Source organism: Diplotaxodon limnothrissa, linkage group LG16 (genome assembly GCF_057381915.1).
Source record: "Diplotaxodon limnothrissa isolate DT_005_m linkage group LG16, D_limnothrissa_male_GT1.1, whole genome shotgun sequence".
NCBI lineage: Eukaryota > Metazoa > Chordata > Actinopteri > Cichliformes > Cichlidae > Diplotaxodon > Diplotaxodon limnothrissa.
Window position 1 is genome coordinate 15,381,341 of NC_140611.1, and position 12,912 is coordinate 15,394,252.

The following is a 12,912-nucleotide window of genomic DNA, read 5'->3' on the forward strand; positions in this document are numbered from 1 at the left end:
TTTGTTTTTATTTTATTTTACAGCTTTGTTAACAATATATGCTGTTTTGTTATCTTGTGGATAAGAACTATAACCTTGCAGTGCATCCACCAAGGCTGAATTCAACTCACACAAAGTTGTAGCTCAAGCATTCTACATTAGAGCCATACTGGGAATAACATAACGTGTTCACACTGGCTTGGTTTTTCTTACCTCTTGGCGAAATCTTTCACCTATGAATAAATCTTTTAAGTTCATCCCATCATAGTTAAGCACAAGTTGAGGGCCCGTGCCTTTGCCCTTGACTGTGAGGGGTAACGGTGATTCACATCCTAAGATGACAAACAGCCATGATGAAAGAGTTACAATAGAACTAAAGACAGAGAAAGGAAAATTGTAGGGCCACAGGAAAGAAAACATCACACAGATTTTATGCATGTGACGGTGAAGTTTAAAAGTTGCCTCTGTGTTTCTGTGATTTTGCTCTATTTTTTAACAATGTAAACATGACTAAAATGGACAAAAAGTACTGATTAAACTGATAACATTATGAATTATTATCTTTTGCTGCTGTATGTGTGTGTGTTTGAGAAACCGGAGTAAACCTGTGACATCGCAGTATATGGTTTGTTGATAAAGTCTGGCCTCCTCAGGCTTGAAGATGATGGTGAACTTCGCTGTGGTGCTGGGCCATATTTCCCCCTCCTGAAACACGTAAAGACAACAATAATTATTTTAGTGAATCAAAATGCAAACATTACAAAAACGTAAGAAGAAGAAAACGACTGATTTTTTGGTCAGGCTTTACTCTACACATACACACACACACACACGCAGGTGACCTCCCTAACTCTGTGCTGTCTATCTCTTTGTCCAGGGAATGGGGCTGAGTTGGGGACAGAAGACAGAGCAGCTCATACTTTCTAAAGGTCTCTGGACAGAAAGGCCCTAATCTGTGGTTCTAATGTCACAGAAGAATCAGACAGACGTTATATGCAAACAGTCTTGATCACAAAGTCTGTGTGACAGTTTTAACATCAGATCTGATCAACCTTTTCAGAATTCTGTTCTCACAGCAATAATACAGCTCTGAGGGTAGAGCATGGTGCAAGAAATGATTCACGGAAACATCAACAAATTTCAAGTGCTGTTGCTCCTGTTCCTTCTCCCCACTTAAAACTATTACATTATGCAGACATACTATAGGAGGCATTGTTGCCTCTAGAGTTGATGGAAAAGAAACAATGGGCAATGTAATGACATTTAAGTATTCAACTAATCAGTCTGGCAAGAGGAAAATCATGTGAACACACGACAAGACAATGAAACACAAACACACCGGAGGCTCCACAGTTATACAGTGTGAAAGGGCCAAGAGGTAGTCGTTTGCATCCTGACTTCTGTGTTCCTGTGGGGCTCTGGACTGCAGCGGGAGGTAATGGATCCCTGCAGGGTCAGACTTAAGCAACTGTCCTAGCTCGACTTCTTCCTTCTGCTGGAGCACTGAGCCCTCCCTAGAGACAAGTAGGGAGAGACAGTGAAAAGTATAACAAATAGCAAATGAGGAGGGTCAGAGAGAAAAAGAGGCCAGTAGAAGGACAAAGATCTACACGACAGAAAGAATGTGATGGGTACCTGAGCTCATTTCTGGCAACACATGCTCTAATAAATACATTTTGTGCTCATGCATAAATACCTCAGTAAGCTCAGGTCCTCTTCTTGTTGGCTGGGCCACACAGTCCAGCAGTACTGAAGAGGGATGCTACTGTGGTTGGTGAGGGACACTGTGCGTGTACTGATCAGGGAGACATAAGTATTCTCCATCCAGATGGAGTCAGGTTCAAGGTGGATGTTCAGTTCCTCACAAGACCCATGCAGGCTAATGTACACATCTTCACCTGAGTAGAAGATATCATGGTGCTTATGACCAAGTAACTGGTTACCACAGGGTAACATAAGTGGTGGAGAATAGGTATCAAGAGACCTTTTTTGTCTATTTTTGTTTTCATTAGTCATTTGTAAAAATATGGAGGAATACTGTCGGGATTTAAGTGAAATTTAACAGGGTTACTCTTGTCTAATTGAAAGACAACAGGAGATTCCTAAATACCAGATTCTGGCAGTATACCAAAGTCACTAAGATGTAACATGTACTATGAGAGGAAATCAGGGAGAAGAGAAAACAACCCCTCTGATCTAGCCATACCAAGCAGGAAATGTGATATAATACAGCCATTATGAGCTGAATTTTCATTCCCTAAAGACTGGCTATATTCTCTTTCATCACCTACAGTATGTCACCTTTACTTCACTGGCCCCCTAACCAACAAACACATACGCACCGCTCTCGCAAGCCCCTTATCAGTGTGTATTTATCTGTTACATCTTGAAGAGTCTTCAACACAAGTCTCATTGGTGTCACAGTTTTGTTTTCTCACCAGTATGGTAGTGCAGCAACAGATCCTGCCTGTGGTTTCCTGTGTTCATTGGGTGGAAAACCACAGTCACCTGCATACTCTCGCCAACATCAAGTGCCCCAAACTCAGGTGTCACTGAAAAAGGCCTGCAATAATAGGTTACTGTTTTAGAAACTGACAGAGGAAAAGCAAACTTTTAACTAGACCCAACAATAAGTACTGTAAAGTCTAGTTAAAGGTATACCCAAGACTCCATTGTGTAATTTTTGATAAGTAGGTAAAAAATGTTTTCTGTTCACTTATGATTCTGAATTTTTTTCTTAAATGTATTTAACAGTTTTCACAAGCTGAACTTTAAAAATAACTATTCACTGGGTACAAGAATGACTGTTTTACTCTCACCTCTCTGTGTGGAGCCTGAATTTGGCTTTGCTGTTTCCTACATTACAAACAAGTTGAGTCTTCTCAGTTGAAGCTTTCACAGGACACACGGGCAAGTCAAGCTTGTCTCGAAAGTCAAGAATGGCACGTGGCCCAATGGCCCGGATTGGAATCTCAAACTTTTCCCTCTCTGTCACACAAACCAGTCTATGGTGGTAGTCCTGTGTAGACAAGGAGAAAAGCCTGTTGCAACCACACAAACTCTATAAACTCAATATACTTTATTATATCAGTTGTTAAATAATTTTGTGCCACTGAATTTGGGCATACCAGCAGTTCAATTTTATCCAGTTTGATTCTTACACTGAATTTTTATAGCATCAATTCACAACAACAGTCACCTCAAGGCAGCAAAGACCCTACAGTAATATAGAGAAATCCCCATCAGCAAGCACTTTGTGACAGTGGGGAGGAAAAATTCCCTTCTAACAGGAAGAAACCACAGACATAATGAAGCTCAGGAAGTGGCAGCCATCTGACGCTGCAGGTTTGGGGTGAGCGAAACAAGCTGTTTATTCCATTAGCTGCTCAGTTATTCAAATGTAAATAACAAACTAACCAAAAATATCATACTTGAGTCCTAACCCTTAAAACAATAAAAAAACGATTCTTTCCTTAATAAACATGAACCAATAATTAAAAAAACATTTTTTAAATTATATATGTGACAAAATCAGAAGGTTATTTGTTGAAATAATTAAACATTAAGGAAAATGTATACAAATCAAGTATATTCTCTTGATTAATTTCATATTGTATTTACGTACCAAAATTACACAGAAAATTTACGTGTAATTAATTTAGTTAAATTCAACATTTAGGACAATTTTTTTTTAGTGGATTCTGATTCTAACTGAGACTTCATGAAACATTTATGCAGAAAGAGTGGTAAAGGCTATACAAGATCATATGAGATTATCCTCATCCTATATGTGGTTATTGTGACTTTGTGTTTTGTTCTCTCAGTCTAGGCTTCTTTGTTTTTGTGCTGCAAAGTCCAATCAAATGCAAACGTCTCTTGTACCTTGTTTTCGTGTGGGGTGAAGAAGACTGTGAAAGTGGCAGACATTCCTGGTGCAACATTGCTGCGTGCATCACTTGAAGGCAAAACACTGAAATACACGGAGTTCTGCTGCTCCAGCTTCACTTGCCGTGAAACCTGAACAAAAAAATAAACATAAACTGTAGATAAGTGCATAAACCCAGCACAGCAAGAAGGACAAAGGTAGTGATTATTAATCATTGCTTGAAAACGGTATCTTATCATGGTATCTTATTCAGATTTCCTCCAGTCAGCAATGACCTTTTCTTCACACTCCCCACATTTTCTCTTTTTCAAATAGTCATGCTGCGGCGGTGTTGTTTCACAAATATTTCTGATTCAAATATAGGCTTGACAGTCATGCTGATTTCAAAATTATTTGATCTTCATTACTCTTATTGATTAATATACCTTGTCATTGTTGAGAAGCAGCAATGGTAACTTGTAGGTCTGTCCAGGAGAGAAATTCTGGAAGACCAACTCAGAAGGGTAGGGCTGAAAAAGCGGCTGATCTATATCTGGAAAAGAACCCTAGCCAAACACACATACAGAGACAATTCTTTAGATTTCAAATTCACCTCATACTTTGCACTAAATACGTATTGAACAGTGCATTTGCTTTGCTGCTTTGTGAGCACAAACACATGATAATATTTGTAAATATTTAAACAAGCTTTTTATTCATATTGATGTAATGATCAGAAAAGAAAACATGTTTTTCCTAATTAACAGTGAAAAGATGGACACACAGTATGATGCCAATAATATTAATTATCTCTTTTTTATGCAGTCCTAGCTTTTGTGCAGATGCAATTTTAAAATATACAATCAATTATGGGGAGAAAATATAATGTCGCGACAACTCTACAAATGATGAGTGTGAAAAATCAACAGACTGGTGATCAGGCAAATGTGCTGTGATTGAGTCAAATTCCTGATTATTTCAACCTCGGCCTTTCTACAGTTCTTCACCTGAAGGGTCTGAGCTGTTTCTGCAGCACAAGAGTCTCTACATATTGCTAGGCAATAGGCTAGGCAGGAGTAAATGATATCAAAGAAAATATTTAAAAATAAGAACTCCCTTTCAATTTGCACCTTTTACGGTAGACTGTTGCCACTGTTATTGTTGGTTCCCAGTTAATGTTATACTGTATCACTGTGTGTAATAGGAAGAAAGTTTTTAAACTAGTGTGATATCACAGAATTATAGCTGGCATTTACTTTGTGATGTGGAGCGGCGCTCAGGTCAAGCAACTCCAGGATGCGAGGTGGGTGCACCTCAGCTGTGTTACTCAGGCGCTCCTCTGTGGACTGCAACATCTCCTGGGAGAAAACTGATGGAGTCACCTGCAAACACACAGCAACACAGGCCTATTTACGGTCTCCTAATCAGCAGTAATGAGGCGCTGAGCTGTAGGCTATTGCTCTTGAAACAGCTCAGCTTACAGCTCTAATGCTTGCATATACATAAACTCAAATAATGTTCATTTTGTGCATCATTTTTTGGGTATTGTATTTTCTACATAATCCTCTGTCATTGGTGCACCTAAAGCAAAAAAACAACTAATTGCACTTAGTCTCTCTGAAGGAAAATGATTTTAGCTTAACTCTAAATCTAAATGAATAACATAACTGCAAAACTGCTTATGCAATATTTATGCTTTTATCATTAATAATTATAATAATTATTATTCATTTTATTATGCAGTTAGAGAGATAAATGCCACAAGATTGTAAAAACGAGCATCTGCAGCAGATAGAATATTTTTTACAATTTGATTTGATTATCCGTCATTACCTATCTTATATTTCTGAACATGTTATTTTCCATATCTAATGAGGGAGCTTTTATTTTGGAAATCTGACTATTTAAAATCTTGATGGATTCCAATATCTAAACGGAAACAAAGCAAACTGGTGGCTTCTCGTAACAAACTAAATCTTTTAGTTTCAAAATATCACAGATTGAAGTCTTTATAAAATCTAAAGACTATCTGGATGCACTTATTTTGAAAATATTAAATATTTTAGAGCATGAGATGAAATGACAACTAATGCAGAGTAGAAAATGTTAATCCCTCCACTGCATCCCTGAACATTGTACCTAGTTTCTGTCAGGTGTGTAACAGCGCAGCTCACACTGATGATGAGCCTAATTTTTTCTTTTTAACAATCTTACCAAATAAGTAAGCAAGTATGGACATCAATATTCCACATTCTGACCTGAGAAAATTGTAAGTGAAGTGGAAGAGAGCTAAAATGGTTAGGCTGAGGTCAATGCAACAAAACACTGTAGTCATGTAATTCATTTTGAGAATTACATGAGAAGCCAAAGTGATTATTAGGACAACTCATCATTTTAAGCATTATTTAAAAAAGAATGGGACAGTGTGCAAGAAGTAGGTCACAAGAAAACAGAATGCTGTTTATTTGTCAGAAAATCCCACTTCTGACATCTGCTGTAACATCTTCATTTCCTTGTCACCTGAAAGCTGTCATATGGCTATATTTCACAACATAACTTGCAAGCAGCTTCAAAATTACAGAGGTAAAAGGGAAAAAATGCAAGTTAGAACCTCACCCTCCTTGTTTTCCCCTCCTTCACACGCTTATTGTTGCATAGCAGGGACGCCTTTTTCTTCACCTGAGTGACGCTCATTCTGAATATGTTGTATGGCAAAATCACCTGCAAGAAAGGAAACAGAAGAACACAAGAGAACACATGGAGTCATAAACTAGACATCCATTTTTTATGTTTCAGTTATCATATCAGGTTCAGAAGTAGCATTAGGGTGTGTCTTTAACAACTGAAATCTATATGCTGTATTATTATTATTATTAATCCTTTATTTATCCAGGTAAAAAATCTCATTGAGATTAAAAATCTCATTTCCAAGAGAGACCTGGCAAACAGTGGAGATGGTATACACTGAAAAAAAGGGACTGGCCATCTCTTGGATTTATGTAAGCATCTTGCATGTATTTAACACAATTGCCTCATGTTTTAAAGATAAATGTTACTATATAGTGTAAAAACTACATGATATGCAGAAAGGGTGTATTAAATTGTTCATATCATGTTCAGGTGAAGTAAGTCAATAACTGTTAAATCTCGTGAAACCACGCGTGATTTCATCTCGCGGGCTTTGGATCGTGGTTTAAAAAAGGCATCCATCTCAGTCAAGTCGAGCAGCCAACTCTACGTTTTTGGTATGTCTTGATTTTTTGAATTAATATTTACCATATTTCAGCCAAATGTAGTTAACGTCTAGAGTGTCGCCATGTAACATGCTAAAAAAAAGAGCCGTTAGCTTATTTGCTGTTTTATCTGTTGTCAAAGAATTGGCGCTTTTTCATTTGAATTTGTCTTTGGCACAAGAGCCGTAATATCACATTAAACCTAATTACGAGGCGCTCATAACATAATTTGGTTTTCTGTGTGAATAGATTTGCCAACTGACTCTTCAGTTACATTGTGTATTTACTGCACCGTGGTGTTAGTGAGATTTTGGACATTGAACAGCTTTAGCTAATATCATCAGCGGCATTATGCTAGCTTACATCCATACCCCTCCTGCCCTCACCTGCTGTCCTTTTGTTTTTGTTTTTGCTGCACATTGAGAGACGACCTCTATTCTGCATTTCACCAGGGGATGGATTGTGGGTTCAAGGTGTTATGGTAATGTTATGCATTAGGCCAGTAAAAGATTTTTATGCTGCATCCATTGAAACAGTCATTATTACCTGTGAGTACTGATTCCACTAAAATGATGCCATAATTTTTGTCATGCATTTACTGGCCCACTAAGAAAATTTTTTCTTTTTTAAAAAATGTATGTTCTGGAAACTATCCATCCATAAAGTTGATGTCAAACAGGAACTTTTGATATTGCTTTGTAGATGCTGGTGTTGCATGTTGACTGGTTTAAAAAGTCAAGAGTTTTTGTCTGGGATCATTTTCTTCTGTGCTACTGAAAAGTTCACAAATCTCTGTTTTCTTTCTTATAATACTTTAGAATGACATTAATGCTCAAAGGGAGTCTCATCAAAGTGCTCCGCATCTGTGTGAAAGACAATTGCAACATCTTGGTGCAGGAGTTCATGGTGAGTGTTTTATGAGTAGATTGTGGCTTTGCAACTTTTAAAAATGCATTTAGTTATCCACTTGATTCTCATTGGACTGGTTAGGACCAGTAGTCCTCTTTAATAATTTGAAGTTCACATGAGGCCTGGTAGTGAACTCGGCCGCCCCCCCTTGAGGCCCCACCCCCCTATATTAGGGGTCACATCAGTGTGAAAAAACTTTAAATTTGTCATTCTAGTGAACAAAGGAAAATCCCACCAATATTTACATTAGCTTTTGTTTGGAAAAAAAAAAAAAAAGACCAACAGCTAACCAAATTGTGGGGCTGAAAGTCTAAATTCTAACATCTTCTGAGTGACATAACCTGGATTTCTGATGGGCCGGTGTCTTTCTAACAAAAACTAATGTAAAGCATTTGAAATTATTATGTTTTTCACTCTGTCTTAGAAACTCTGTTAGACCATGAATGGCAGCATGGCAGGCCACTCTTTGGCTATAGTTATTTACTATGTTGCTTTGATTGGTTTAAATTTCTCTAACCTTAGAACTGGTAGATTCAAAAGAGATGAGTTTAAAAAGGAATCTTAAAGCAGTGTTTTGTGTTTAACCAGGACTTGACTGAGGCCACTGCACAGATTGAGAAAACCACAATGAACATCTGTCTCCAGAGATGCACCAGGCAATGACTTTTCTGATGTTGGCATCATCATCGAAGGTATAGTAGTTCTTCAAGATCTGGATAACGTGACCTTTGCAGTAGCCATGCTGTTTGGACCTTTTTTATTCCTTCAATATGAGTTACCCATCACAGCTCTGCTACACTTTTGAGGTGATTCAAAGGGTGGTAATGGAGTTGGATGCAACTCGGCTCTCAAGAAAAGCTCACAACTAAGACAAAACTGCTCCTGCAAGGAAAGCTCACTGTTATGCATGCAAGCTGATCAGCTCTAGGTGAGAGGACATTTAAATCTCACACTTGTTCTGCTGCATTTTTGAAGCTCAATTCCAGGAACAGATCGCAGGGTTCATTTTTATATACTCTGCAACTGCCATGAGGACGAGCTGTTTTTTTGTTGTTGTTTGTTTTTCCTTTTACTCTGTACAAGTTCTCTGTTTGGCAGCATTTTTAAATTTCTCTTTGTATTGTTTCTTTCTTTTACTAGTGAAGAGATGTAGCGTGAACAGTTATGCAGTCTAAATATCCCATATGGGTCGTGTGAAATGGTATTTTCAGTTTCATTCAGTTGAAGTAAAGAACGTTGAATATTTCTAAGTGTGCTGTTTTGAACCAATATGTCACAGTATGATTAGTGCTGTAATTTTTGACAGTCACTGTATCAATGTTATTTTTGCGTCTCTTGAATAAAGGTTTTGACCTGCGAGTGCTAATTTCTTTAGTTATTGGGGTAAAATGGGTAATGTTGATAGGAAGGTGTTTGCCAATTCAGTAACCTAATTTAATGTTAATGGAAACTAACATTACCTCAAATTGTTTAGTTATAATTGTTGTTTAACTGAATCTTGACGTCAGAGGCCTTAAATAGAATGTTTTGTATTGTTCTTTCCCAAGATGGTTACCTGTAACATTTTTCAAAAGAAACAGTCTAATTTCTTTGCTGTGATTGATTCCAGAGAACACGGAAGAACTGACATTATTTAACTGTTGATTTATATAGATTTAGTAGAGGAGTAATGTCAGTTTAATTCTTTACCTACTGTCAATGCAGTGAAATTAGACATGTTGTTTTGAAAGGTTACTGGTGGATGCCAGCAACCATCTTGGAAGAGAACAATATAATCTGTTATAAGGCCTCCATTTGAAAATTGTGTATTTGATACTAGAATATAATAGCAAAATGTAATTTGAAGATAACATGTAGTATTTAAGTGACCAAGTAGTATTGGGTAAAAGTTATTGAATGGTGTTGGAATAAAGTGAGAAAATTGTGAAGGATTAAAATATTCCAAGAGCTCAAATTACTTCATCAAAACATGTTTAAGTCACATTTTATCAACACAAATTGCACAGGTTTATTGAACATGAATAAATTGTGTTAATTTAACTCAATTGTTTAAGTTGCTGCCAAAGCAAAACATCTGTGTGCAACAAATGTCCACCATTGAATTAAGTAAATCCAACAACATATTTTTTTCAGTGTACCATGTCCACTTCAGTTTATGTCATACATACTTATGGTACAGTAATTTGAAGATTTAGATTCAATTTCAGAAATCAAGTGCTTTCTCAGCATGGCCTCATGACTGTTTAATGAAATATGGGTTTTTTGAATCAGTAAAAGGAAATTTGTCGTTGATGTGACCGTAGAAACATTTGAGTAACCAAAAAGAAGAAAAAAATGGGATGTATATATATATATATATATATATATATATATATATATATATATATATATATATATATATATATATAGAGAGAGAGAGAGAGAGAGAGAGAGAGAGAGAGAGAGAGAGAGCGAGACCACGACATCACATTTATTCAGAAGTCGTTGTGTTAGCTGGTAAGTTTAAGAAACCCCTAGACGGAGTGCAGTGCTCCGTGTGAATAAGAAAATTTTGGAGCACTGACGAAGAAGAGGAGCATAAACAGTCTCTAAAGCCTAGCTGTTTTATTCATGTTTGCATTGTTTTTATGTTAACAGTTGTAGGCTACTGTTCGCTGAGCTTTGCACTTCATTATATTCTCACTCTCTTAAGCACTTCACAATACCGTGGATCCCGTAGTTGTACATACAGTATAGGCTGTAAGAACTCTATGCGTTCACTTTAACGTTAATAATGGATCGTTTAACAGACTGCACAAACAAGCATCTTAATAAGAACTCACCGTTGTGTCGAAGAACTTTTTACCTTACATCAAGCCCTCTGTCAGCCAGTTACCAGCGCGCAAGTCAATGTTGTCTTGGTTCGTTGTCGTGGCAACACACTCATCAACGTCTCAGTATAGGGTCTGCTGATTGGCTCGAGCTGTGACAGACAAAAAGAAGGCTTTCTCATACATGGTTGTTTTTGAATACAACAACTATCACGTAAGTTTGTAAAAGCAAGTAAAATGACTAATTGATTAAAAAGTGATTATATTTAATTGTTGTTATTCAGCATTATTATGAGCTTTATTTATATGTTACTCAAAGTCTCCATAGTTGTAAAGTTTTTGAATTAGTCACAGTGCATATATATGTTTTCACTTTCTCTTTCCAGGAAGGGAGAAAAGCATATAACTAAGAAAAAACTGACAAAAATGATCAAACACCAGAGTTTTGCAAGTACCTCACAACTAATATTCTAACTTTGTTTGTTGGTTCTGATAGTTGGATTTGCTTAAAAGTACTAAGATGGTAAAAAGTCCGTTTTTACAGCAAACAAAACAGTTGTAAGTAAATGTAAGTAGTTTGTAAGTAATAGTTCCTAAATTATTACGATTATTACTTAATGCTTACTCCCACAGTCCAAAGACATGCAGTTAGTGGGGATAGGATAATTGACAGGCACGTGCAGAGGGGGGGTGGAAGGGGCTTGAGCACCCGCCCCTTTCCTGATGGGTGCCCAAAGTGCCCTTTTGTTGAGGCAATTGTTTTTTTATATGTGTGTGTGCGTGCGGAGTCCTGTCTGTGCCCCTCAACAATAATATTTAACTATTAATCACAGTTTTGCTAAATAAAAGGATCTGGCTTGTATTAGTCACATGATCACATTTAACCAATGATCGCCCTTGACGGCAGAACGCGCTGGTTACGAGCCGGGAACGAGCTCACAAAGAGCACGCGCATTTTTTGTGGTCCGGAGCTGTAGGAGAAACACAAGTTAACTCAGAGACACAGACTGATGCGACAAAACCAGTAAGTAGGTGTACAGCGTACACTGTAGTGTGTAGCACACAGGAGTATTAGCTTATTACGTACACGTTGGTAAGCTGTCTTGTTGCAACTGACGAACTGAAACAAACGAGCGTGCTGTGTGTGCAACAGCGCGACAAACATTACCTGTCCTTTTATTAACTGCACAAGTAGTGCTGGTCATAGCTGCTGGCTTCCTGTGTAAGGCTGTCATGGGTCTGTAGCTCTGTCACCGTTTTAGGGAACATATTTAGTTTTAAAGTATTTAGAACATATTTTAAAGTAAGTTTCCGGGCTTTTCCTGCCTTTCTGGAGGGATATTTCACTAAAAAACGATCTAATATGCATGTCCACATAATAATGATTATAATTATAATATTTAAAAAAAACACGCTGTATTTTAAAGAACATACATTAAGAAACAGATTATATTAGATTTATTTTTTAAATAAAACAAAATGCTGATTTTACAGCAGCAAAATTATTGTATCTCTACAGTTTAAAAATGTAATAAGCTTTGCCCCTGCACAGAGTGGATAGTGAAACAAATGGAATCATCATAAATACATTATTTCATATTTATTACTTTTTTCCCCTCATTGCTTTATTATTGTAGCTCTAGTAATAAATAATAAGGGAAGGATTCTGGATCAGCACCATGATGGAAACTTGTGCCCACAGTATATACAGTATTCTGAAGAAGGTCTAAAATGTCACTGTGTGTGCATGTGTGTGTTTTATGTATATGGATTTTTAAATTATTACTCATGATATATCATTGTCCAGACATGGCTGGTAAGGACATGAGGAGGAAACAGTAGGAGCTGTGTGAGGCTACTAAAGGTAGTGGATCCCTCAGCAGCTGGATTAGAAAGAGCACAGGTAACATTAACACATGTACCAGTTGTTGGAGAGGTATTCCAGTATAAACAAAAATAATAAGCACAACTGAAATGTTTTGCTTCTATAACATTTTTCTGTCATCATTTTATTATAGATTAAGTGTAAGAGTTGTTAAGTGTGGATAATTAAATAATGGTTTATTGCAATAGCAAGTTGTGCCTTGTTCTCAGATGGACAGCAAGTGGAGAGTGA

At 37.1% G+C, this 12,912-nt stretch overlaps 2 protein-coding genes across 3 annotated transcripts in view; one reads left to right on the plus strand and one right to left on the minus strand.

Annotated features, from left to right (window-relative positions):
* Window positions 1-6,538, minus strand: part of LOC146615897 (axonemal central pair apparatus protein HYDIN-like) — a 48,215-nt gene extending 41,677 nt beyond the window's left edge. The window contains exons 1-10 of the mRNA XM_085374035.1: window positions 6,461-6,538; window positions 5,101-5,226; window positions 4,291-4,410; window positions 3,862-3,996; window positions 2,799-2,998; window positions 2,418-2,542; window positions 1,676-1,877; window positions 1,319-1,493; window positions 585-684; window positions 193-311 (exon numbers count right to left, since the gene is read on the minus strand). Of these exons, the coding sequence (XP_085230161.1) occupies window positions 193-311; window positions 585-684; window positions 1,319-1,493; window positions 1,676-1,877; window positions 2,418-2,542; window positions 2,799-2,998; window positions 3,862-3,996; window positions 4,291-4,410; window positions 5,101-5,226; window positions 6,461-6,538 (1,380 nt within the window). The remainder of the gene's footprint in view (window positions 1-192; window positions 312-584; window positions 685-1,318; window positions 1,494-1,675; window positions 1,878-2,417; window positions 2,543-2,798; window positions 2,999-3,861; window positions 3,997-4,290; window positions 4,411-5,100; window positions 5,227-6,460) is intronic.
* Window positions 6,539-11,671: 5,133 nt separating this feature from the next.
* LOC146615898 (CD209 antigen-like protein C) overlaps window positions 11,672-12,912 on the plus strand; it is a 15,777-nt gene continuing 14,536 nt past the window's right edge. For both annotated transcript variants that reach the window (XM_085374991.1, XM_085374992.1), the window contains exons 1-2: window positions 11,672-11,820; window positions 12,604-12,912. The exon at window positions 12,604-12,912 is cut by the window's right edge and continues 256 nt beyond it. The gene's annotated coding sequence lies outside the window, so the exon portion shown is untranslated. The remainder of the gene's footprint in view (window positions 11,821-12,603) is intronic.